The sequence below is a fragment of the Physeter macrocephalus genome, chromosome 16 (assembly GCF_002837175.3).
Source record: "Physeter macrocephalus isolate SW-GA chromosome 16, ASM283717v5, whole genome shotgun sequence".
Classification (NCBI taxonomy): domain Eukaryota; kingdom Metazoa; phylum Chordata; class Mammalia; order Artiodactyla; family Physeteridae; genus Physeter; species Physeter macrocephalus.
The window spans coordinates 97,635,285-97,658,155 of record NC_041229.1 but is presented as its reverse complement, the minus strand read 5'-3'; the positions used below and the strand labels follow the sequence as shown (position 1 = coordinate 97,658,155).

The window sequence follows — 22,871 nt, the reverse complement described above, 5'->3', positions numbered from 1 at the left end:
AGAATATTGATTGGTGGCCTCCTACACGACCTGCCCATATATCCATTAGCTCCAAACCCATACAACAGCCATAAAAACAAAATATAATCCCATTTTTTTGATAGAAAAGTGAAGTTCAGAAGGGTTAACCGATTTGCCCAAGACTGATAAATGACAGAGCCAGGATTCAGAGCTGGGTCTGCAAGTCTGGGGAATTTCTCATATGTCATGCACACGTACTGAGTTCTGTGTTTCTACATAAAAATAGGGGAACAGATTTAAACGAGATAAAAATGCAACTTGATGAGAGAGAATTTGTGATTTTATGACAATGAAAGGGTCAAGTTGTATATCGTGGTTGCATACTCAGAAACCCAACGAACTGGCTTAATTAAGAGAAGGAATTTATTGGCTCAAGCAACAGAAATGGTCAGTTGTTAATCTAGTGGTTCAAACAAAGGCATCAGGACTCCCGCTTGCCCCACATCCCTTGGGCCCACCTCTGCCTGGTGTCCCTCTCAGACAGGCTCGCTCCACTTGGCAACAAGATGACAAATGGCATCTTCACTCAGTGGCTTTTTAGAGCTTGTAATTTCAGAGAATGAGTAAATGTCTCTTAGGGAAGTTCCAGCAAGAATCCCCTGGAGGACTCTGGCTTGAAACACATGCATCTGTAAACCATTCCATTTGGTGTGTCTGGGGGATGGAGTACTCTACTGGCCAGACCTGAGTCAGGTCCAGCCTGAAGGTGTCCGGATCCAGGGTCAGCTCCACTGGAACCGTATACAGTTGGCCCTCCGTATCTGCAGATGCAACCGAACAGATTCAAGGGTCTACTCTACTTGGGGCTGCAGGGGCATGGCTCATCAAAGGAGGGTTCACCAGGCATAGACATACACTGCAGCATGTCCAAAAGAAACAGCTTGACCAGAAAGGGAAAGAAAGCGGCACAGTCCGCCAAGAACATAACCTGTGAAAACCATGAACCTGAGATGAGCGTAGGGGTTGATGGGTACTGAAACCTATGCACAGTCACCCCATCAACCACATAATATCCCCATTTTTCAAGTGAGAAAAACGGAAGCACAGAGATTTAAACAACTTACCGGGAAGGGGCAGAGCTAGAATTCAGACCTGGATATGCTTGACTCCGAATCCTGTGTGCTTTCTGCTCTCCGCCGCGGGGCGCACTGCCAGCCCGGGGGGGTGGGGGGGTGGGGAGCCTTTGGGTGAAACTGACAGGTGAGCGCTTGGAAGCCACGGCCCCGCGGGAGTCCACTTCCACCTGCCCAGCCGAGCTCTGAGGGCAGCACGGCCCCAGGCTGGGGGACTTGCCCCCACCCTGCCCTGGCAGCCACAGCCCCACAGAGCTACGAGCTGAGCAGCTGGGCAGTTCACATGCATCAGCGACCGGTTCCTCTCTCAGTGGACAGACACGACTGCCAGGGAGCAGCTCCCCTGACCTTAGCTCTGACCATGGGAAAGAACTGCCTGGAGCTGTCAGTGGCACAGGAACCAGAGGGCAAAGTCGAATCAAGAAGGAAGGGCAGGGCTTCCCTGGTGGCGCAGTGGTTGCGCGTCCGCCTGCCGATGCAGGGGAACCGGGTTCGCGCCCCGGTCTGGGAGGATCCCGCATGCCGCGGAGCGGCTGGGCCCGTGAGCCGTGGCCGCTGGGCCTACGCGTCTGGAGCCTGTGCTCCGCAACGGGAGAGGCCACAGCAGGGGGAGGCCCGCATACCACAAAAAAAAAAAAAAAAAAAAAAAAAAAAAGAAGGAAGGGCATGTTGGCCATGGAATGAGTGGGTGAGCGAATAAATAAATAGTCCTAGAAAAATAACTTGAAGAGATTAGAGTTACTATCTCACTTTTAGAGACTTAGATGGGAATGTGGCACATGACACAGAGAGGAGGCTCTGAAATAGAAAATGAGGGTAGCCCATTTGCAGAAAATCCTTGGACAGGAAAAGGGGCAGAGCTGAAGAAACCAGCGTGGCTGTACGGAGAGCTCCCTCACAGACTCACAAATGAAAAGGCAGGTATAAGAGAAGAAGGCTGAAGTCCTTGATAAAACGAGACTCGGAAAAAGTGCAGACAGTAAAAGATGTTGTTGGTTATGTCCAGAGCAAGAGGAATAAAGACAGGATAGGGTTCCACTTGGGGAAAAGGTGCCAGGTTAGCAGTTGTCGGAAAGCAGAATACTCAACCCTGATTCTCCTCACTCTCCATCGAAGAAAAGCATTTCTAAACTGGAATGAGTCACGCAAAACTTCAGATAGAGGAAATTGAAACTCCAAAGGGAGAGAAGAGAAGTAAACCTAAGCACCCAGCCATTTAAAATGAGTTGCAAATCCCAAGGTGTTAAACCTTTGCAGAGAACATCCTGGAACCCTTGCCAATGTAGCTGATAAAGCTGTGGACGAAAGGAAAGGGGTCCCAATGCCTGATGGCTGCAAATGTCCCGGTGTTAGAAAAGAGGAAGAGGTAGATTCTGGAAACTCTAGGTGGGCATACTTCAGGTGAATTCCCAAATTTATTCTAGAATATCATATTAAACTGTGGGTTTGAGAACACCTACAAAAAGAACTGGTACCTTCACTAAAAACAAGATAGAGTAAATAATAATGTCAACAATAATATAGTTTGTTATTTATTTGGAAGGCCACTAGGAAAATTTTCTTGGACATAACGTACCCCGTTTCCAGTTAGACATCAGGTGCCTGCCAACCGAGGAGATAGCCAGGAAAACAGTGACCTCCAGGATTGCCTAGTCGGGTGTATTTCTAGCCCATTTAACCACTGTGCCCCTCCCCCCAAGTTGGTTATTCAGTTGATGTAAATCCGGGGAGAAGTCTTAAATTTCATGCTTCTAGATTCTGCATTTGGTCAGCTCAGTAGTTAATCGTGTCTGCCGCACTCACAGCGCAGATGGCACCACTATTGATAGGAAAAGCTAATATTTGGATGTCAGAATCAAGATTCTAAAATACCTTGAAACGGTGGGCTGAAACCCACAGGATGAATTTAAAAGAAGTGGAAAGACCTGCATTTATACGTATTTTAAAACATCAGCTGCACCAGCACAGGATGAAGGAAGTTTGGCTTGACGGTGCCTGTGAAAAAGGCTGAGGGCTTTCAGCCGACCTCAGGTTGAATAGAGGCCAGCAGGAACCAAGCAGCTGCTCAGAAAGATACTGGTTCTCCCTGCCTTTTTAAAATAAACTTATTTATTTATTTATTTATTTATTTGTGGCTGTGTTGGGTCTTTGTTGCTGCGTGCGGGCTTTCTCCAGTTGCGGAGAGCAGGCTTCTCATTGCGATGGCTTCTCTTGTTGCGGAGCACAGGCTCTAGAGCACAGGCTCAGTAATTGTGGCACATGGGTGTAGTTGCTCCATGGCATGTGGGACCTTCCCGGACCAGGGCTCGAACCCGTGTCCCCTACATTGGCAGGCAGATTCTTAACCACTGCACCACCAGGGAAGTCCCTCCCTTCCTTTTTTAATTTTAGGCACAAAAGGGTAAAACAGTGGAAAGTATGTCTTTCTCCCATAACCATTCCTCTTCCCAGGAGGCAACTGCTGTTAATGGTTTCTAGAAGATTCTCTCAGAGGTATTCTATGCACATAAAAGCAAATGCATACTTTTTTTAAAAAATAGGAATGGTAGCAAACTGTACACCTTGTTTTTTTGTAATCAAATCGATATTTATTTCATAATTCATGAACCTGTTTGATTCATTACTTAAATTTCAAAGATGTGGACCCAGTGCATACTCCGTAATGGCCATAAGGACCTCTCTTGCCTAATAAAGTATCACTATTTACGTTAGAATTACAAAAATAATTATTATACTAACAGTATAGATATAATTCTTACAGCATGGTGCCCTGAACTTAAAGCAATTCTCAAGTAAGTTTTGAATATAAAATGTATAACATTTAACAAATTTTCCAATATGTTGTAATGGATTGGTCCTAAACTCCTCTTCTTGTTTAAGTGTAAACTCAAGGGAACTCTTTCAAGAAAGCATCAATGGAAAAATGGAACTCTGGATTAAAAAAATAAATTGTAGGCAATTTAAGAGTCAGAGGAGGGGGACTTCCCTGGTGGTCCAGTGGCTAAGAATCCACCTTCCAATGCAGGGGATGGGAGTTCGATCCCTGGTCGGGAACTAAGATCCCAGGTGCTGCGGGGCAACTACACCCCCAGGCCGCAACTGCTGAGCCTGTGCGCTCTGGAGCCTACGTGCCACAACTACAGGGAAACCCGTGCGCCGCAACAAAGAGCCTGCACTCCGCAACGAAAGATCCCACGTGCCACAACTAAGACCTGGCACAGCCATAAATAAATAAATAAAAGAGAGGAGGAAAGAGGTCATCTTATAGGGAAAAGCAAAGGAGGTAAACTTATTTCCTTCTATGAAACTTTCTTTTCTCCATTTATAAGAAGATATGACTTTGAGGGCCAAGTACAGTTGGAGTGGACTTATGGAAAAAGAAGCCTGATGAGTAGTCTAGTCTGTATGGAAGTTTAGATCTTACACTACAGTGGCAAAATAAATTTTTCAAAGAATACATATGAGGATTATAGAGCAGGAGACTTAACCAACATTCTTTCAGCGAATGTTTATGGAGGTCGTATTCTAGAGTGGATAGCTAAAAAATATGTTAGAATGATAAATGCCATAATAAATAGAAAATGGCAAGTTGTTTGCTTTATTTATTTTTTTTTAGGGGAGATGGGACTAGGACTGGGTCATAGCCAGTTGTTAGGAAATATCCTCTCAAATGGTGATATTCAAGCTAACACATAAAGGCGGTAAAAGACTCTCATGTAGAAAGCCAAGAGTAGAATAATAATGTATTAGACAGGGGAGTGAATTGTGAGGGGGAATAGAAAAGGTACATTTAGAATGAACCTGCTATAATCAGTGATTTGAGGGGTGCGTAAAACATCATCAAGGCTTCAGATGGCTACAGCTTGGCTGGGCTTTATTTCGGCTACATACCAATTCCCTCAAAACAAAGGTACACCTTGTTTTTTTTCACTTAACAGTAAATCTTAGAGATTATTTCATATCAGAATACAAAATGACTCTTCATTCTTCTGTAAAGGGTAGGTAGTATTCTATGTATCAATTTATTGGATGGGTCCTCTATTGCTATTACAAACAATGCTGCAATGAATAACATGTCATTTCAGACATGTGGGCATATATCTGAAGAACAGCTTTTCGGGAAGTGGAATCATGGAGTTGAAGGGCATGCACATTTTAAAACTTGGTAGATATTGTCCAATTGTCCAGCGGTACCAGTTGACCCTCCCACTAACCAGGGTATGGATGTTTCTCCGCCTCCTCACCGATAGAGTGTGTTATAAATCTATAGATCTTTGATAACCTGAGAGGTAAAAAAAATGATGGCATCTTACTGTAATTGTCTTATTCTAACAGTTTTTTTTTAATTAACTGCTTATATTCTTACCCACTTTTCTACTCAGTCGTCTGTTTCTTAGAGCTCTGTGATATGAATTACAAATATATTTTCCAGTTTGTAGTTTGTCTTTTGACTTTGTTTCTGGCAGTTTTGCCATGTTAATATATTTTTTCTTTTAAGCTGTAGTAAAAAGTATCCAATTTTTTTTAATGAATTGTGGATTTTATGTCATACTTCAAACTTCTTTACTCTGAATTTTTTTTAATATCACTTGATTTCTTTTAGTACTTTTTTGGTTTCATTCTTACATTTAAATATGTGATCCATTTGGAATTTGTTTTGGTATCAAGTATGATGTATGGATCCAACTTAAAGTTTTCTAGATGGCTACCTAGTTGTTGCCATACAGTTTATTAAATCATGTATCTTTTCTCCTCTAATTTAAGCTCCCACTTTTATAATATTCTAATTCCAATATGTACTTAGATACATTTGAAAGAAATTAAAGTTTTTATTGATATTTCAAATTACTTTTCAAATGAAAGGAATAAATATTCACTGTAGAAAGTTTGGGAAATAGAAAACATTTTACAGAGAAAATAAATACCCCTGAACCTACCATAAATAACAATATTTTGGTGTTTATCCAGTCTTTTCCTGCATTTTGGTGTTTATCCAACCTTTTCTTGCATAATTATATTCTCTACCTAATTGATGACACTATTTAAGTCCCCCCCCCCCGCCCAGTTTCCATCCCCCAAATCTACTGTGATCTAAATGCCCAAAGTGGAACCAGTCATCATCTGACCCAGACTGAACATTCTTCCTTCCCCGGCCCCGCCAGATCCCAGTGCAAGAGGTGGAGTAAACACCTTCTGACTCTTCCAGTTCCTTCACTCCCCCCCTCTCATTCTAGTCACTAAGTCCTCTGTATTTTCCCTCCAGAGACTCACAGGCCCTAGATTATGAAGTCCTCTCAATATACATCCGAAGAAACCAAGACCCAGAGAGGAGAAATGACTTGTAAAAGTTGGAGTGCTTTTAACTGCAAGAAACAGAGGACTCAAAATGGCTCCACCATCTTCCATAGTGAGAGGTCCATAGGTAGGGTCTGGAGTTACCTGTTGCCTCCTCTGCCAACATGGGTCAAGGAGGACCAGCAACAGTAGCTCAGGTAATGAGCCTGGGTTTGGGGAGAAACTCAGTAACTGTACTGCATCTTCAGTCCAATTTTGACACGTTCTGTTTCCCCTAGTATTCCAACTATCTATTGCTGCAGTAACCCAAAAGTTTCTGGTTTAAAACAACAATCAATTCTGTCCCTAGTGGGTCTGGACATACACTGGGTTCAGCCAGGTAGTTCTCGTTCGGAGTCCTTCGTACAGTTGCAGTCAGACAGTGACTGGGCCCAGAGTCATCTTGAAGGCTTCCTCACTCGTACTGCAAACACTGGATGCTGGAACCTCAGCTGCGGTCAGGGCCAGCTTCACAGGATGCAACTTGTACAGCTACACAAGGTCCCACACTTAGAAGGGCTCTATGCGTGGTTTAATGCTGTTGTCACCCTCTAAATTCTTAATTTTTGAACAAGGGGCCCTACCTTTTCATTTTGCACTGGACCTTGAAAATTAGATAACTGGTCCTGACGGGCTGCACATGGCCTTTCCATGTGGCCTGGGCTTTCTCACATCATGATGGCTGGATTCCAAGTGTGAGTTTCAAGAGAGAGAGCACCAGGCAGAAGCAGCATCACCTTTCACGCCCAACCTAGGTCTTCCTCTTCGAGGGGAGTGACATGGTCCCGGGTTAAGAAGAGCAGGGTGGGATGGGAGATGCTATCACAGCTGTCTTTGGAAGATGCAATTTGCCACATCTGGTCAGGAGCAGCCCATCTCCGCATTTCTGGCCTCAGCCTCCCCATCTGCAGAAGGGACCTGGGGGTTCCCTTCTGGGAAAAGGGCCAACAGAGAGGAACTTGATCGTCACAGCCACTCCCAACTGCCCCCATTCTGCGTTGTTTACCAGGTGCTCAGAGGGATTGGAACCAGGGACAGTGGGGCCAGGAGCCCAGCGCAGGAGCTCTAAATGTCTACTCCCCTGGAAAGCTGAAACCTCTAAGGAAGGCAGGGACTCAGCGCCCTGACATCTGCTTCTCCTGCCGGCATCTCTGCTTGGCTGACGATTCCTCCTCTTTCATTTCTCCCTGGGGCTTGTTGTTGTCTTTTCTTATTAGCTTCTCTTCAACTGCCAGCAAGGTCCCTAGACTCTGAGCTCTGCTAATTCCCCTGTAAGCCACTGGCAAGCCAGGAAGCTAATTAAATTGTGAGCTTGTGCGCGTGCGCACTCTCAGTCTCTGCAGCTCTTCTTAGTCTCTCTTCCATCTGTCTCTTCCCTTTCTCTTCCTTAGAGATCTCCCTGCCTCTCCTCACCTCTTCTGTCTCCTGCCTTTCACTCTGTGGTAGGAGTAATCTTAAATACTGCTCTGAGCCCTAACCCCCTGCTGCAGGATAAACCAAGTTCCTTAGCTCAGCATTTAAGCCCTACAACACCTCACCTGCCAGGCCTCCTTCACAAACCCTTCCCTCTTCAACTGAGCCACATACAGGCCGATCTATGCTACCTCCACACCTTTGCTCACACTCTTACCTTAGACTGGATCCCATTCCCTTACTCCTCTATCAGCACTATGTAAAATCCTCACCATCTTTTTTTTTTTTTTTTTTAGTTTTTTTTTTTTTTTCTTTGGCCACGCTGCGCGGCATGCGGGATCTTAGGTCCCCAACCAGGGATTGAACCCCCGCCTCCTGCGTGGACGCGCAGAGTCTTAACCATTGGACCGCCAGGGAAGCCCCTCCTAATAACTTCTGCCTACATCTCATTGACCAGGCTTAGCTGCTGGAGACAATGGGTACATTGCCTCCCTTCAAACTCAAGAGCCCATTCCTCATTTTACAGATGAAAAATTAAGGCCCAGAGAGGATCAGAGAGTTAGGGAGGCCGCAGAGCATAGTGGTTAAGGACTGGGTTTTGGAGCTAGACAGACCTGGCTTTGAATCCTACCTCTGCATTAACCTCTTCATTCCTCATTTGTAAAATTGGGTTAGTGACATCTACTTCAGGGGACGTTAAGAAATTAAATAAGGGGACTTGCCTGGCAGTCCAGTGGTTAAGACTCCATGCTTCCATTGCAGGGGGACAGGTTCGATCCCTGGGAACTAAGATCCCGCATGCCTCACAGCGTGGCCAAAAATAAATTTAAAAATAAACAAACAAATAAATAGAAATTAAGATAATGGGCGAAATGAAAAAGCACTTAACGCAGTTATCATTCATTGTCTCAGTTCGGGTTCCCCCCAAAAGCCGACCCTGAGACAGATTTGGATACAAGTAGTTTATTTAGGAGGTGATCCCAGAAGCAGGGTGAGAGAGTGGGGGGGTGAGACAAGCAAGAGAGGAAAGCAAGCAAAGCATACAGGTATAAGCAAGCTTTCCCCATGGACAACTTAGGTTCCATTCTGCTGGAGTCTCTCTGAGACTGGAACAGGCCTGGGAATTGGAAATTGTCCCACTTTCAGAGGGACTGAAAGCTAGAGGATTTATCCACTAACTCTGGGCCCTCCTTGGTTGAGGGTTACCCTGGGGGCGTTAATTCCGCACTTCCAGCCTGCCCCACACTCACATCCAAAGCTGGGAATGCCACAGGAGAGACACGGAGCAAGTTCAGAAACTGTCTGCAGGTGACCTCCGAGTAGGCCTGGGGGCTTGACTGGGGGCACTGGTAGCATGTGCTACACCCAATGAAAGGAACTTGCTATGAAAATTATCACTGTGTTGTGGTAGGAGCAGACAGGAGCTACAGCCTAGCCCTAGGGCTCTTCTCTGAACCCTGCTGCCTCCTAACTTCATTCCGGTGCACCCCCAGCCTGCCCTAGATGCCCACCAGTACCTGGCATCCTCCTGCTCCATATCCCTTTGCCAGTGGCCTCCACCTTGTCCCATCCCTTGAAGCAAAAACCCTGCTGTCATCTGCCTCAGCCACCTGTCTCCAGAGAAATGAAATGAACATTTCATTTCTCTGCTGAAATGCTTTTGTGGACCCAGGGCAAGTGTCAGATGGCTTTCAGCCTGAGACAGACCCCCACTGGCATTTAACTGTTCTGCCTTGAGAGTCCTGCCTTCTTCCCATTCCTCCCACTGTTGGAATCACACCTTCAAAATGCACCTTCAAGATGGCAACCCTGACCTCCTTGTCCCAGAAGAAGGCTTGTGGCTGCCGCAGATTGGCTTCCTGCCTTCCCCAGCCCTCCTAGGCCTCCCGCCACACCCCACCTAGGCCTTTTCAGGCTGGTGAAGGAGGCAAAAGATGGTCCTGAAGGGCTAGACTGGTGCTTCACCCTCTGTCCCCAAATGCCCCCATGCCCAGGCCGAAACGCCTCCATCCATCCCTTTCTATTGAGGCACATATCTATTCATTTTATCATTCCCTCAGCGCCCTGGAGAACACTTAATCATCACTGTCAACAGCTGCAGGAGGACTAACCCATGTTAGATTAACTGGGGTCGTGTAAGTTTTGACAGTTCCAGAAGGAGAGCTCCAGGGGACAGGGGATTTCACGGGGCACCAGGCTTCTCACAAACCACACAGAGGGTCTGTGGCAGAGCCAGGACTAGAGCTCAGGCCCCCTGAGTCAATCAGCGGGGTAGGCAGAGGGGTCCTGCTCTGGCAGCTGAAGAGTGGGGCTCTTCAAAAGCCATCCATTTGGTCAGCATCTACTGAGTGCCAGGCAGGCCATCCCCTGCACAGCTGTCAGGAGAGGACCGCAGCCTCCCTGAGGTGGTGCCAGAGCCCAGAGTGGAAGCCATGGAAGGGCCTCGGTGAGTGCTGCGGTGGGAAGACAGCTGTTCCCAGCCCTGGTGTCCTGCTGGGTCCTGCCACCCCAGCCCAGCTAGGCAGGGTGTCAGTGTCCCTCTGCAAACAGGCCCTTGGAGCCCTCCGATTGCCCTTCTCAACCCTCTCCCTCCTTGCGGACGCTGTGGGAGCAGCCTTTCTGACAACACTCAGTTCTGCCCCAAGGACTCCCCTCCTTCCTCACCCCCTCCCCAGGGGGCACAGGCTGACCCTCTTGATGTCTGGGGGTTTTGTCATCCTCCTTCCTTCCTTACCAACCATAGGCATTTTCCAATGTGGAGGTGAGATGACAGGTCACTGTAAGCCCTTCCTTTACTGGCAGCATTGATCCATTTATCCTTCTCTTCCCTCAGACCCCCTTCCCCGGTGCCACTCAGCTTGGACATCTGTCCCAGCCAGACTCTCACCTTCCACTGTCCTTGCAGTCCAGAGGCTAGTCCAGTCTCTGCGCCCTGCTCCAGTCCCCTCTCCTCAAACCAGGGAGAAGGCAGCTCTGTAGAGTGCCCTGAGCCACCGCTAGTTTGGCCTCTGCCTCAGTTTCCCCATCTGCTAACTTGGATTAATGATGCCTGCTCTCCAGACCCAGAGGATGAAGCTTTAGGGAGGTCACGGAGGAGGAAGAGCCCGGTGCTCGCGCTGCCTGCGCGGGGGGCCTTCTTCGTGCGGTGCCCCTGGGCCCTGCTGCTCGGCTCCCCGGCCTCGGCGCGCCCCTCCCTCTCGCTTCCCCTCCCGCCTCTCCCCCTGCCCGCCCCTACCCCGCCTCTCCTCGCGCGGCCCCGGAGCCTCGCTCTTCAGCAGCCCTTTTTCCCTCGCTGCCCCGCCACCCCGAGCCCACCCCGGGCCCACCCCGGGGGTCCCAGCGCCCCGCCCGCCGCCGCCGCCGCCGCCGCCCCCGGGCGCGCCCCTCCCTCTCGCTTCCCCTCCCGCCTCTCCCCCTGCCCGCCCCTACCCCGCCTCTCCTCGCGCGGCCCCGGAGCCTCGCTCTTCAGCAGCCCTTTTTCCCTCGCTGCCCCGCCACCCCGAGCCCACCCCGGGCCCACCCCGGGGGTCCCAGCGCCCCGCCCGCCGCCGCCGCCGTCCCCGCCAGGCCCGGCCCCGCCGCAGCGCGGGCGGTCAGTGCGCAGCCCGGCGCCCGCCCCGAGCCCAGAGCCCGGAGCCGGATCGCGGGCTCGGAGAGAAGCCGACCGACCGCCGCCCCCAGCCAGGTGAGGGCTGCTCTGGGGCGCGGGGAACCAGGCTTTCTCCTTGACTGGAAGCGGGGGCCGGGGAATTGGGTCCTTTTTCCCTGAAAGGAGGACCTGGGAGCTTTTTTTCATGAAAGAGGCTCAAGGGCTTTTACTCCGAAGGGATGGATAAAGGAAGGTCTGGGGGAGAGAGGGTCTGGGGTACCTACCGTTTTCCGAGGGTTGGTTTTTGTTTTTGTTTTTCATGAGAAAGGATTAATTGGCTTCGTCTGTGAAAGGGGGACTTACCTTCTTGGGAGCCTGAGGGGTTTTCAAGGTAGGTGGGGAGGGAGGTTTGGGCAGAGCTTGAGGGAGGGGGTGATTGGGAATTGAGGTTTGGTAGGGAGGGGTCTCTAGAATCCACTTAGCCTGACATGGCTGCACCTCCACCCTCGGTTCCGGGGTTCTGGGTCTGTCCAGCGCACTGTGTCCTAGTTTTTTCTCTTTGAGGATGATTATTTTGAGCCTCACCTGGATGGAGCTAGGAACAGCCATTTCCTTCCCTGGAGCTGTGATGCCCACCTGACACCCGCTACCTCTGACCTGCGCCGGGAAGGGGGTTTAGGGAAGGATGGGGACCTACGGATCTGAGAAATGGGCAGTGGTGGGTGAAATGGAGGCTGGGTACTGGACACACACGAGGACCCTCTGGCACTGGCAGGGTGCACCAGGCTTGGCAGGAAGATTACTGAGGGTCGAGTGGGCAGGTGCTCCTGGGGCAAGACCTGCTAGGAGAGCAGCAGTGTCAGGAAGAGTTGAGATGTACCCATACTCCCAGAAGACAAAAACGTTAAGAATATTTTTTTGGTTGGTTTTGCTTTCTTTACCCTTCACCCTAGATCCCAAGACTCATTCCACTTCTATTTTTGCAAAGAGTGAAACTGAGGCAGATGACAGGTTGGCTGGAAATAGCTGTGTTTAGAATGGAAAGGTGGTGGAGAGGAAAGCACAGTGAATTTGGAGTCAAAAGACCTCAAGGCTTGCCTCAGTGCTCCATGAGTGGCCTTGGGCCAAAATGCTTCCCCTTTCTGGGCCTTAGCTTTCTCCCCTATAAAACGGGAGAGGGCCCACCTGTCTCGCAGGTTGGCTGTGACACCAGACGTGTCCAAAGAGCTCTGTGAAAGGGACTGCACTGAATACTGTGAGGTGCAATCTTCACTACTGCACATGCACCCCCTCCCTGCCCCTGCCCTCACCGAGGGTACTGGCTAGCCTGTGGGGCCCCTTTGTAAGAATGAGAAAAGGTACTTCCTGTGTAAGGAGAGAGTGTTCAGCTGGGCTAGGGACTTGGGGGTCTTACTATGAGAATTAGAAAAAGGCACACTTTCCCCCAGGGGCAGCAGTTCCACACAGTTGGGCAAGTAGAATGTGGGTTGGACTCCAGCACCCACCTACCCTCAGGTGAACGTCCTTGTTGTGTACAGCGCATCACAGCTGCACCTGGCAACCCTTCTTGGCAGGTCCCCGGTGTCTCTAAGAGACACAAAGGTACACACAATCCCCGGGCATTTCCTATAGAGGCCCACGGCCTAGGCTGTTACCAGTTCATTTTCTTTTCTGCTTTGTCTCCACTTCAGGTCCTCAGGGTATTCAATCCCCAAAGCCTATGCCCTACTAGGAAGCATTATGTAATCCTACCCTTGGAGAGTTAGTCCTCTGAGTTAAGTAGTGCCTTTACCAAGTTTCCAAGGGTAGGAGTTACTGAACCCTAACCCCTTATGTCAAAAACTTGATCGTCAACTATACTCCAATATAAAATTAAAAATTTAATAAAAAAAAAACTTGATCGACTTCCTCAAAAAATTGACTTCACTGCCATCCAACGAAGGTGTTCACACCTGCCTTCTCAGAGCATCCTCACAGTAAGCTCGTGAGGCAGGTCTCCTCCCCAATAACACAGAGGGAGCCACGCCCAGAGAAATTAAGGAACTTGCCTAAGGTTTCACAGCGTGTCACGGGTAGAGCCAGGACCTGGGCCCACGTTTAGCTGTCAGTCCTCTCCACTCCACCACTACTACTGAGGAACCAAGCTGCTGACCTCACAGACTTGCCAAAGCCGTGCTGGAATTGTTGCTCTCCCACTCTATCCCCAGCAGCCCCTGGCTCTCTCTTTCCCCTCAGTGACCAGCCCCCAAGCCCAGAGGAAGGAGTCTCTTTCTCTTACTCCGATTTTAGAGGGGGAGGGAACTACCTCAAAGCCCATCTGTTCTGGCCTCTTTAGTGCAAGACGGGCCCCGGGAGAGTCCAGAGGTCCAGTGTGGGAGCTGACCCTTGACTGGGTCAGAGGCCAGGAAATGGGTCAGGGAGCGGCTATTTCCTTTCCTGCCAAAATGGGGGCTTAACCAGCAGCCATCATGGAGGATATCAGTATAGAGAGCCAGTGCCTGAGAGAGGGGCAGGCTAAGTAAGGACCATAGAATAGACAGAGGAAAATGCAGCAAATCGGAGGCTGAAGGAAACTCAGAGACCCCCTGACCACCTTCTGCATTTCCAGGTCCCCTGGGTGTCAAGGAGGAGGGGATGTGTAAGCCCAGCAGACAGGGCTATAGGACCCTCTGACCAGAGCATTTCTGCTTGCATCTATGGTATATGTCTGTGAGCTTTCACTTGAAAAAGGAGTTTGGTGGTTACAAAAAAAGAGGAAAAAAAAAACTGGCCTAATCTAATGGTCCCCAAAGTGTGGTCCCTAGACTAGCAGCATCTCTGCATTACCTGGGAATTTGTTAGAAATGCAAATTATCAGGCCTCATACTAAATGAGGTGGGGGTGGGAGCCAACAATGCGTGTTTTAACAGGGTCTCCAGGTGACACTGAGGCCCCATGAAGTTTTAAGAACCACTGACCTAGTCCAAGTGTGTAGGAAACTAGGAGTCCTAGTTGTGGGTCAAGGGCGGGTCTGTGAAGGGAACCTGTCTCCAGGCCGCCCCTGCCCAACCCTTGTCTCCTGTCTCCTTCCCTTCGTGCCTCCCCTCCCAGGCGCCATGCTGCCGCTCCTGCTGGGCCTGCTGGGCCCAGCCGCCTGCTGGGCCCTGGGCCCGGCTCCGGGCTCGACAGAGCTGCGCTCGGCCTTCTCGGCAGCACGCACCACCCCCCTGGAGGGCACGTCGGAGATGGCGGTGACCTTCGACAAGGTGTACGTGAACATCGGGGGCGACTTCGACGCGGCCACCGGTCAGTTCCGCTGCCGCGTGCCCGGCGCCTACTTCTTCTCCTTCACGGCTGGCAAGGCCCCGCTCAAGAGCCTGTCGGTGATGCTGGTGCGCAACCGCGACGAGGTGCAGGCACTGGCCTTCGACGAGCAGCGGCGGCACGCCGCGCGGCACGCCGCCAGCCAGAGCGCCATGCTGCAGCTCGACTACGGCGACACGGTGTGGCTGCGGCTGCACGGCGCCCAGCAGTACGCGCTCGGGACACCCGGCGCCACCTTCAGCGGCTACCTGGTGTACGCCGACGCCGACGCGCCTGCGCGCGGGCCGCCCGCGCCCCCGGAGCCGCGCTCGGCCTTCTCGGCGGCGCGCACGCGCAGCCTAGTGGGCTCGGACGCGGGCCCGGGGCCGCGGCATCAGCCCCTAGCCTTCGACACTGAGCTCGTCAACATCGGCGGCGACTTCGACGCGGCGTCTGGCGTGTTCCGCTGCCGCCTGCCCGGCGCCTACTTCTTCTCCTTCACGCTGGGCAAGCTGCCGCGCAAGACGCTGTCGGTGAAGCTGATGAAGAACCGCGACGAGGTGCAGGCCATGATTTACGACGACGGCGCGTCGCGCCGTCGCGAGATGCAGAGCCAGAGCGTGATGCTGGCGCTGCGGCGCGGCGACGCCGTCTGGCTGCTCAGCCACGACCACGACGGCTACGGCGCCTACAGCAACCATGGCAAGTACATCACCTTCTCCGGCTTCCTGGTGTACCCCGACCTTATCCCCGCCGGCCCGCTCGGCCTCGGGCCTCCGGAGCTCTGAGCCACGACCCGGAGAGGAGCCCCGGGCGGCCCGGGGTGTGCATGCCAAGCCGGGACCGTGGCCCGAATGTCCCGCCGGCGCGAGCATGACGGCCCGCCCAGCGTGGCTGGACTCTGCGAATAAAGTGGGCCTGCGCCGGCGCCTGTCTGCCGGGGTCCTGCGCCTTGTCTTGACTGCGACGCTTTTGTCTCGGGCGGGGCGGGTGGGACTGACTACAGCTGGCCCCGGGTGGGGGTCGGAGGGCAGAGGGCAGCATTCGGTCAGGCCTTGGGAGGGCGAGGAGGTGGGAATTGGATTGAACCCTACTTGCCTAACCCCGTTGTGGGCCTCCCCTTCCTGTCCCTTTCCAGTCAGTCCCTGTAATTCCTCCCCGTTGACCTACGACGTTACTTTTAGGGCCCATCTGGTTCTTTTCTGTGACAAGGGACTTTACCCCGCTGCCTCACTGGGGCTAGGGCGTGTGCATGGGACGAGCAGTTGATATCTGGTTGCCCTGATTCCTGCCCTCCCGGGATGGGGAGGGTGGTTTGCTCAAGGCACGGGTTAAACAACTTACTCGGACACAGAAGGACACAGGGCTGCAGGAGGCCAGAACAGAACATTTTATGGGATGAGCTACACAGGATCAGGACTACACCAGCCAGCCTCAGTCCCCTTCCAGCCTTACTCCCTCCTCTGAGCCTTGTCTATATGGACCAAAAAACACTTCTCACTTCCCTGCCTCCCAGAAGATAATGTCTCCACCTGCTTCCCTCCATTCCTCCAACAGACTGACCTAAAAATGTCCAGTCTATTCTCCTAGCCCACATGGGGTACTTGGAGACTTAGGGATCCCCAGAGCCTTGGTTGGGTTTAAAAGAGGTATCTACATTAGGACTGGGCACTGAGCACTTACGAGTTTCCTGTAGATTCTGCCTCTCGTGGACTGCCAGGGTAGGAGTTGGAGGGTCTGACCTGGCCTTACTTGGGAGCTTCCCTTTCAGCATCTCTTAAACACACTTCTCAACCCTGACCCCTCCCTTCCCCCCGCCCCCCCCCCCCCACTGCCTGCAAGTCCTGTCCTTAGGGCTGTGCCTGCTGCCTGGGACCCAGAGCCTGGGCCCAGGGAAGAAGATGGGGGAGGGGTAAGCTGGGGTCCGGGGTACAAGCCGAGCCCAGAGGCCCGAACACAGTGGGAAGAACCAGGAGCCAGATGGAGGCCCCTGGCCAAGATGGGTCTGGCTCAGGTAGGGGGTGGGGTGGAGGGGGCTGGGGTGGGAATGACAGGCAGAAGGGGAGGGTTAGGGGACGGGGTCAAGGGTAGAGGCCGAGGGCCCCAGAGAAGGGGGCTGGCCCTGGGGGCAGAAGCCCTTGCACAGGTCCCAGAGTGTTTCCTGTGCCAGGAGGGCGAAGACCTGGGCCCAGCGACCTCTCTCCTCAGCCTCATTAGCCACATGGAGCCGGTAGACACAGGACAGGCCTGTGAGGAGCAGGTGTTCGAAGTCCCAAGGGCTAAGAGGGGGTCCCTTCCGCAGGTCCTGGAACTGCTGCAGCCGCTGCTCAGCACCCTCCAAGTCACTGGGCACATGGTGCTGCAGGAGGAGACTGAGCCGGCGGCCTGGACGTGTGGATGCCAGTTCCTCATCCTGGATGTGCAGCTGCCCCATGATATCCAGCTCCAGCCCAGACCAGAGCAGCTGCAAGGGGAGCCATGTAAGGCGTGGGCTGGGGCCTAGGGAGCGGGGCCGGGGGGCATAAGCAGGCAGTAGGACCCATGCTGGGTTGGCTCCCCTCCCCCAGCAGCCCCAGCTTGAGGCATCCCCCTTCCCAACCCTGAGCTTAGGGACATCTGGACACTCCCACCCCCATGTCCCAGGCTGGAGGAAAGACCTCAAACATCACTTCCGGGGCCTCTGGCTCCTGCAGGCCACCTCCCACGTTGGTGCTGTCCATGGGCTGCCCTGGGGCAGCAGAGAGGAGTCAGGGCCCCGCCAAGCTCCACCCTGAACACCCCAGCCTCCCAGGAGTCCCCGCAAGCTGCCTGGTAGGGGTGCCTAGAGGTTCTTCTATCTACAAAAGAACAGGAATGCCATCCCATGTCCACCTCCCCCTACACACATATGCACATTGACATTCACCCTCTCATTCACAAGGCATAGGTCTTGTGATCCCAAAAGCATCATCCCAAACCCAGATACTGTCTTGGCAAACGTCCAGGACTCCTCCTTGAACTTCTACAGTTCACTTGGCCAAGAGCTCCAGGCCAGCGGGTCACAAGACACTTCACTTCCCATTTCCCCTCCCTATAATCATCTAGGGACAGTGTGGCCTAAAACAGTGCCAGTGACCCTCCCCAAAGGTCGAGGACCCCTTTGAGAAGAACCTATTTCTTTCCTGCTCCTCGGAGCAGGATGCAAGGCATCCTGTGCAAGGCAGGGAGGCCAGGCAAGGCAGGATGTCTGTGGCAGCTTCCTTCACCCCTCTTCTGGGGTGCTGCCTAACCCTTGGAATGATTGTCCTAAGCCCAGGGCAGGTTAAGAGGTCCTCCTTTGCACACCAGCCAGAATAAGCCCCAGGCCCACTGAGAGCACCTAGGGCTATCTCCCCTCACTTCACCCGGACCTTTCTGGTTCTGGATGGGGCCCACACCTTTCCCTCCCCCACCCCACAGCAGAGGTTAGCCTGCTACCCGTCACGCCCTCAGTTCCTAAGCCCTGCTAGGCTCAGATAGGACCAAGTGTAACTGCTGTCAGCCAGCAGCCTTCCTTGGCTCCTGTCCACCCCACCCTAAGGCCCCGGTACCTGCACGGTGCTGGGTTGTAGTCACCCCACGGAGGAAGCAAATGGCTACCATTAACCAAGCTAGGAACTGCATCGTCCCAGCCGTGGCCCACCACGTCCTCTGAGTCTTATTCTCCCCGGCTGCTCTCTGCACCTCCGTCCGCCTGCCACACACCAGGGCTTCAACTTTCCACTGCAGGCTCCAGCCGTTCCCTGCTTTGCGTGCCATTCTTCTGTGCTTAACAACAGGGAGGGGCTGGCTCTGGCTTCTTAGGGGCTCTTTCCATCCCACAGAAATGTGCAATCTGTGGTTGTTGGCAGTAAGAGCCTGGCTCCTGGCTTGTCAGGCCCTTAGCCTATTCCTGCCCGGATGGGCGGGATGCTTAGTTAATAGGAAGAAGGTGTTTGGTAGCAAACAGCTCTGACTTAGCCCTCCCAAAAGGTAGGCAAGAGGGGCGCTTCCCTGGTGGCACAGTGGTTAAGAATCTGCCTGCCAATGCAGGGGACACAGGTTTGAGCCCTGGTCTGGGAAGATCCCACATGCCGCAGAGCAGCTAAGCCCATGCACCACAACTACCGAGCCCACGTGCCACAACTACCGAAGCCCGCACGCCTAGAGCCCGTGCTCCGCAACAAGAAAAGCCACTGCAATAAGGCCGCTCGCCGCAAATAGAGAAAGCCCGCGCGCCGCAACTAGAGAAGGCCCGCGCGCAGCAACGAAGACTCAACACAGCCAAAACAAAAATTTTTTTTTTAATTATTAAAAAAAAAAAAAAAAGGTAGGCAAGAGCCCAGGCAGTTACACTACTATCTGTCGTCACCCCCAAAACATTCTGCAGCTGAGTCCAGCCCCTGACACCCAGTCCAGCCCAGCCCAGTCCGGCCCAGCCTCCAGGGAGCCCCTCTGTAGCCAAGAGCAACAGCTGCAAAGCCTGGTCTTCCAACTGCCTGGTGTGCTGGCTGAGCAGCCCACTGACAAGCAGAGAAACACTTCCACCTCAGGCACACAGCCAGGGACTGAACAGACGGCACACTGGCTGGGTGCAGAGTACTGCTTCCTGGCAGACAGATCTGCAGCTCCTGATTGTTTTTTGCCCCAGACTGGGACCGCCCCCTTGCTTGCTTACAGCACTCTCAGCTCAGGCCAGAGTGTAGGAAGATTCCCTTAGCCCAAGCACGATGGGCTGTCAGGTTGCAGGGAGCAGGACACAGGGTTCAAAATGAGCTGAAGCTCTTCTTGGCTCTGACCGTTGGCCCATGGAACCCTGTGATTGTCTGGAGAGGATGAGGATGAGGGTGGGTGGAGGTTGCCCTATTTCCACGCAGGCCCCTGGATCCATCAGCTGCCACAAGACAGTATGCTGTCACAAGGGGCTTTCTCCAGCAGTTGTTGAGACCCCTCCAATTCTCAGGAGAGGCCCTGCCACACCCATCCTGAGCCCTGTGGATTGTGAGAACTTTCAATTTCAGCTCCAGAATCTCTCTCTCAGAAGTATATCCAGGCCTGCAGGTCAGCATGTCTGCAACTGCACTATTTAGTCCCATTAAAATAGACTCCTGGTTTGGAAGAGTCTAAGGGAGTTGGCAAAACCCCTGCCTGCACCTCTGCGCTGTCCTGAGTCAAAGCCTCACTTCTACTCATGAAAAGCACACAGGAAGTGGTAAATCTAAGGATTTTATTTACAGGGACACTCAATGATAGATATGGTGCTTTCTAGGATACACATGCCTTCCCTGAAACTACTTGGTTTCAGGGTTCTTGTCTCCAGCTTCAAGCCTGAGACTTTCAGGGGGCTGGCGATAGGCAGGGAAAGCCTCCCAGGGGCTGTTCAGATCAAACCTGCGGAACTCTTGGGCCAACTCCACCGGCTCGGCCACCACCCGCTTCACCTCATCGTCATAGCGTAACTGCAGAAGAAAAAGGCAGGCTTGAGCACTGAGGAAGACCTTGCTACAGCCACTAGAGGCCCACTTTCCCAAAGCCTTCCTCAGCCCCTTTACTTCTCTGTCCTTGACTCCTGTCCCAGCCTCTGTAAGTCTCCATCCTCATCTGTGTTACCCATCAGATCACAACCCAAACACAGTGTAAAATGGCCTCTGTCTCATGCCCTGCAATCACCCAGGCAGGCCCCCCTGCTCACCATCCCCACATCATGAGCTCTGAGCTCCTTTTCCACCAGAACTGACTTTGCTCACCCATCCACACACTCTTTTTTTTCTTTTTTGCTGCACTGTGCGGCTTGCAGGATCTTAGTTCCCCAACCAGGGATTGAACGCGGGCCCATGGCAGTGAAAGCGTGGAGTCCTAACCACTGGACGCCAGGGAATTCCCCCAACACACTCTTATAAATTGACGGTAAGCATTTGCCCATGATGAGGGAGCAAGTCAGTGGCTGGAAACAATAAACCTAAGCTGGCAAGCACTCAAGTTCAGGCCCTGTGGCCTTGGCATTATTACTGCCAAGATGCAAGGCAATAAACGTGGCATGGCTTTTCTTGTTATTGGAAGATCAGTTGGATAAGGTAAGGACAACTGGGTGCTGGGAATGGGACCATGCTAAACACTAAGAAAACAGGAGCATTTGGGTATGAAGTGATGGGCTGGATTGCCACTATCCCAACATTTCTAAAAAGTTACTTTGCTACAAAATCACGTGTGCGTGTATATAATAAACCATCTTCCTGCTAATAACCTGCAACATGTTGCAGTGGTAAAGTAAAGCACTGAAATTCTTTATAAGGTTCTTATAGGCAATTGTTACTGGTCTTGCCTCTGGCCATTTTAAAGGGCTGAACATTCAGTGTCTTGCCTTCTCAGAGATCCAGGGCAGGGTAAAAAGATACTCCACTTTCAGATCTTGGTGACAAACTGTGTTCTCAAGTCTGCCTTGGTCATTAAAATGACCATTAAAATAATGGCTAACATCAACTGAACATTTACAATACTCCCCTTTTCAACATACATCAATTAGTTTTCTGCAAATCTACTATTGTTAAGTACTATTATTGTTCCTATTTTGCAGATGAGAAAACTGTGTCAGAGTGGAGCTAGGATGGAATCCAGTACTGATGTTCTTAAGCCACCACAATCCAATGGCCATAATTCCTGCCCAGGATCCCTACACCAGGACCTCCCTGCCCAGACTGCTGCCCAGTTCCAAGGCTCCTACCTCAACATAGCCAGACAGGGGGAAATCTTTCCGGAAAGGATGTCCCTCAAAACCATAGTCTGTTAGGATCCTTCTTAGGTCAGGGTGGTTAGCAAAGAAGACTCCAAACATGTCCCAAATCTAGAAAAGAGAGGCACTCAGGCAACCAGCCATCACAGCCAACACAGGGTGAGGGGCTGCACTATACCCAGTAATTTCAATCAGTTCTGCAACTCCGGCCCAGAGGTGGGTCCACCATGTCCAGTAACTCACCTCCCTCTCATACCAGTTGGCTGCCTTGTACACAGACACAGAAGACTCAATGGGTGTCAGCTCATCTGTATAGGTCTTCACACGGATCCGGGAGTTGAAACGCAGAGAGAGCAAGTTGTAAACAATCTAGGGAGAATGGAGGGAGCTGGAGGACCAAGAGGACCACAGGCTGAGGGGTCTGGGACAGAAGTCCCTGAGTAGGAGCATAATAATGAGGATACAGGGTGGGTTAAAGTTCCACCCTGTGAACCTGCCTTCTGTCCCGAAGTTCAGAACCTCAAGATGCTCTTATACTCGCAACTACTTCCAAAGGCCTAAGCCACACTATAGCTCAGCCTGTCAGCATGCTTGTCTTTGCTCGTGCTACTGGATGCCTTCCGACCTGCCCTCCCTCACTGGGCTAATTCCTGGTCTCCTAGTTATCCATTAAGATTCAGCACAAACTTTCTCTCTCCCTTCATAAAAGCCTCCTAGACGGGCTAAGTGCCTCTCCTGTGTTCTTATAACATCCCATGAATTACGTTATTACAGTAAACTGTTTTATGTGTCCTTCTTCCTCACTAGAGTGTGGGGGACTCCTAGAGGGCAGGTATTGGGTGTTATTTCTCTCTCAATCCCAGGATCTGGCAAAAACTAGATGACCGTACTAACAATAACAATAGCTATATGTTTTGAGAATTTATTGTGTGCTAGCAGTCTACCTGTACTATCTCATTTAATCCTCACAACCACCCTATCAGATAAGGTGGTTTTACGCTTTTCTTGTATTTACTTTGCACATAAGAAAACTGAAGCCAGAAAAATCAAACAAAATGTTTGAAGCCACACAGCCTACTAATGGCAAAGCTACAATTCAAACTCAAGGTCTGCCTGATTCTGAGGCCCTGGTTTAACTGCTGTGTTGTATTGTTTGACCTGAACAGAAACTAAGGAGGCTATGGTTCCCAAAGGTAGCTATCACCCTAAAACTGTTCTTGTCTCCTTTCCCTCCTTTACCTTCCAAACCTCAAATCTCCTGACTGACCTCAAAACGGTTCTGCCGGGTGGGGATATCCACTGCTGTCAAGTCAGCCAAGGATCTGAATTGTGCATTGGTGTGATCCCTGAGGAAAGTCAGCACTGGGATGACTCCATCAGGATGGATACAGATCTCTAACTCATTGAAGCAGGACACCTGCAGACATGGAAC

The 22,871-nt window shown here is 51.7% G+C and overlaps 3 protein-coding genes across 6 annotated transcripts in view; 1 reads left to right on the top strand and 2 right to left on the bottom strand.

Moving 5' to 3' along the window:
• The first annotated feature begins 11,235 nt into the window (after nt 1-11,235).
• C1QTNF4 (C1q and TNF related 4) lies at nt 11,236-15,653 on the top strand. Of its 2 annotated transcripts, XM_028477325.2 has the most exons (3): nt 11,236-11,526; nt 11,759-11,821; nt 14,521-15,653. In XM_028477325.2, exon 3 carries the CDS (start codon nt 14,526-14,528, stop codon nt 15,498-15,500), a length of 975 nt encoding a protein of 324 aa, XP_028333126.1. In that variant the 5' UTR covers nt 11,236-11,526; nt 11,759-11,821; nt 14,521-14,525; the 3' UTR covers nt 15,501-15,653. The 2 variants fall into 2 exon arrangements, with proteins under 2 accessions (XP_028333126.1, XP_028333125.1); XM_028477324.1 differs by lacking the exons at nt 11,236-11,526; nt 11,759-11,821 and adding an exon at nt 11,840-13,032.
• A 393-nt stretch (nt 15,654-16,046) lies between these two features.
• Nucleotides 16,047-18,429, bottom strand: FAM180B (family with sequence similarity 180 member B). Of its 3 annotated transcripts, XM_055091703.1 has the most exons (3): nt 18,282-18,429; nt 17,370-17,440; nt 16,047-17,176 (listed from the first exon to the last, which is right to left on the bottom strand). In XM_055091703.1, exons 1-3 carry the CDS (start codon nt 18,352-18,354, stop codon nt 16,781-16,783), a joined length of 540 nt encoding a protein of 179 aa, XP_054947678.1. In that variant the 5' UTR covers nt 18,355-18,429; the 3' UTR covers nt 16,047-16,780. The 3 variants fall into 3 exon arrangements, with proteins under 3 accessions (XP_054947678.1, XP_028357394.1, XP_028357393.1); XM_028501593.1 differs by lacking the exon at nt 17,370-17,440 and having other exon boundaries at nt 16,601-17,211; nt 18,282-18,423; XM_028501592.2 differs by lacking the exon at nt 17,370-17,440 and having other exon boundaries at nt 16,601-17,176; nt 18,282-18,326.
• Nucleotides 18,430-19,926: 1,497 nt separating this feature from the next.
• Nucleotides 19,927-22,871, bottom strand: part of NDUFS3 (NADH:ubiquinone oxidoreductase core subunit S3) — a 6,210-nt gene continuing 3,265 nt past the window's right edge. Inside the window, exons 3-6 of the mRNA XM_028500918.2 lie at nt 22,707-22,865; nt 21,683-21,808; nt 21,431-21,550; nt 19,927-20,168 (exon numbers count right to left, since the gene is read on the bottom strand). Coding sequence (XP_028356719.1) covers nt 20,001-20,168; nt 21,431-21,550; nt 21,683-21,808; nt 22,707-22,865 — 573 coding nt within the window. The 3' untranslated portion in view covers nt 19,927-20,000. The remainder of the gene's footprint in view (nt 20,169-21,430; nt 21,551-21,682; nt 21,809-22,706; nt 22,866-22,871) is intronic.

Coding starts and splice junctions, on each gene's coding strand:
- C1QTNF4 (XM_028477324.1), top strand. CDS start 12,846: ATGAGAATTAGAAAAAGGCACACTTTCCCCCAGGGGCAGCAGTTCCAC. Junction 13,033..14,520: donor TGTCTCTAAGAGACACAAAG/GTACACACAATC, acceptor CTCCCCTCCCAG/GCGCCATGCTGCCGCTCCTG.
- FAM180B (XM_055091703.1), bottom strand. CDS start 18,354: ATGCAGTTCCTAGCTTGGTTAATGGTAGCCATTTGCTTCCTCCGTGGG. Junction 17,441..18,281: donor TACAACCCAGCACCGTGCAG/GTACCGGGGCCT, acceptor CTGCTGCCCCAG/GGCAGCCCATGGACAGCACC. Junction 17,177..17,369: donor CCCCGGAAGTGATGTTTGAG/GTCTTTCCTCCA, acceptor CTCCCCTTGCAG/CTGCTCTGGTCTGGGCTGGA.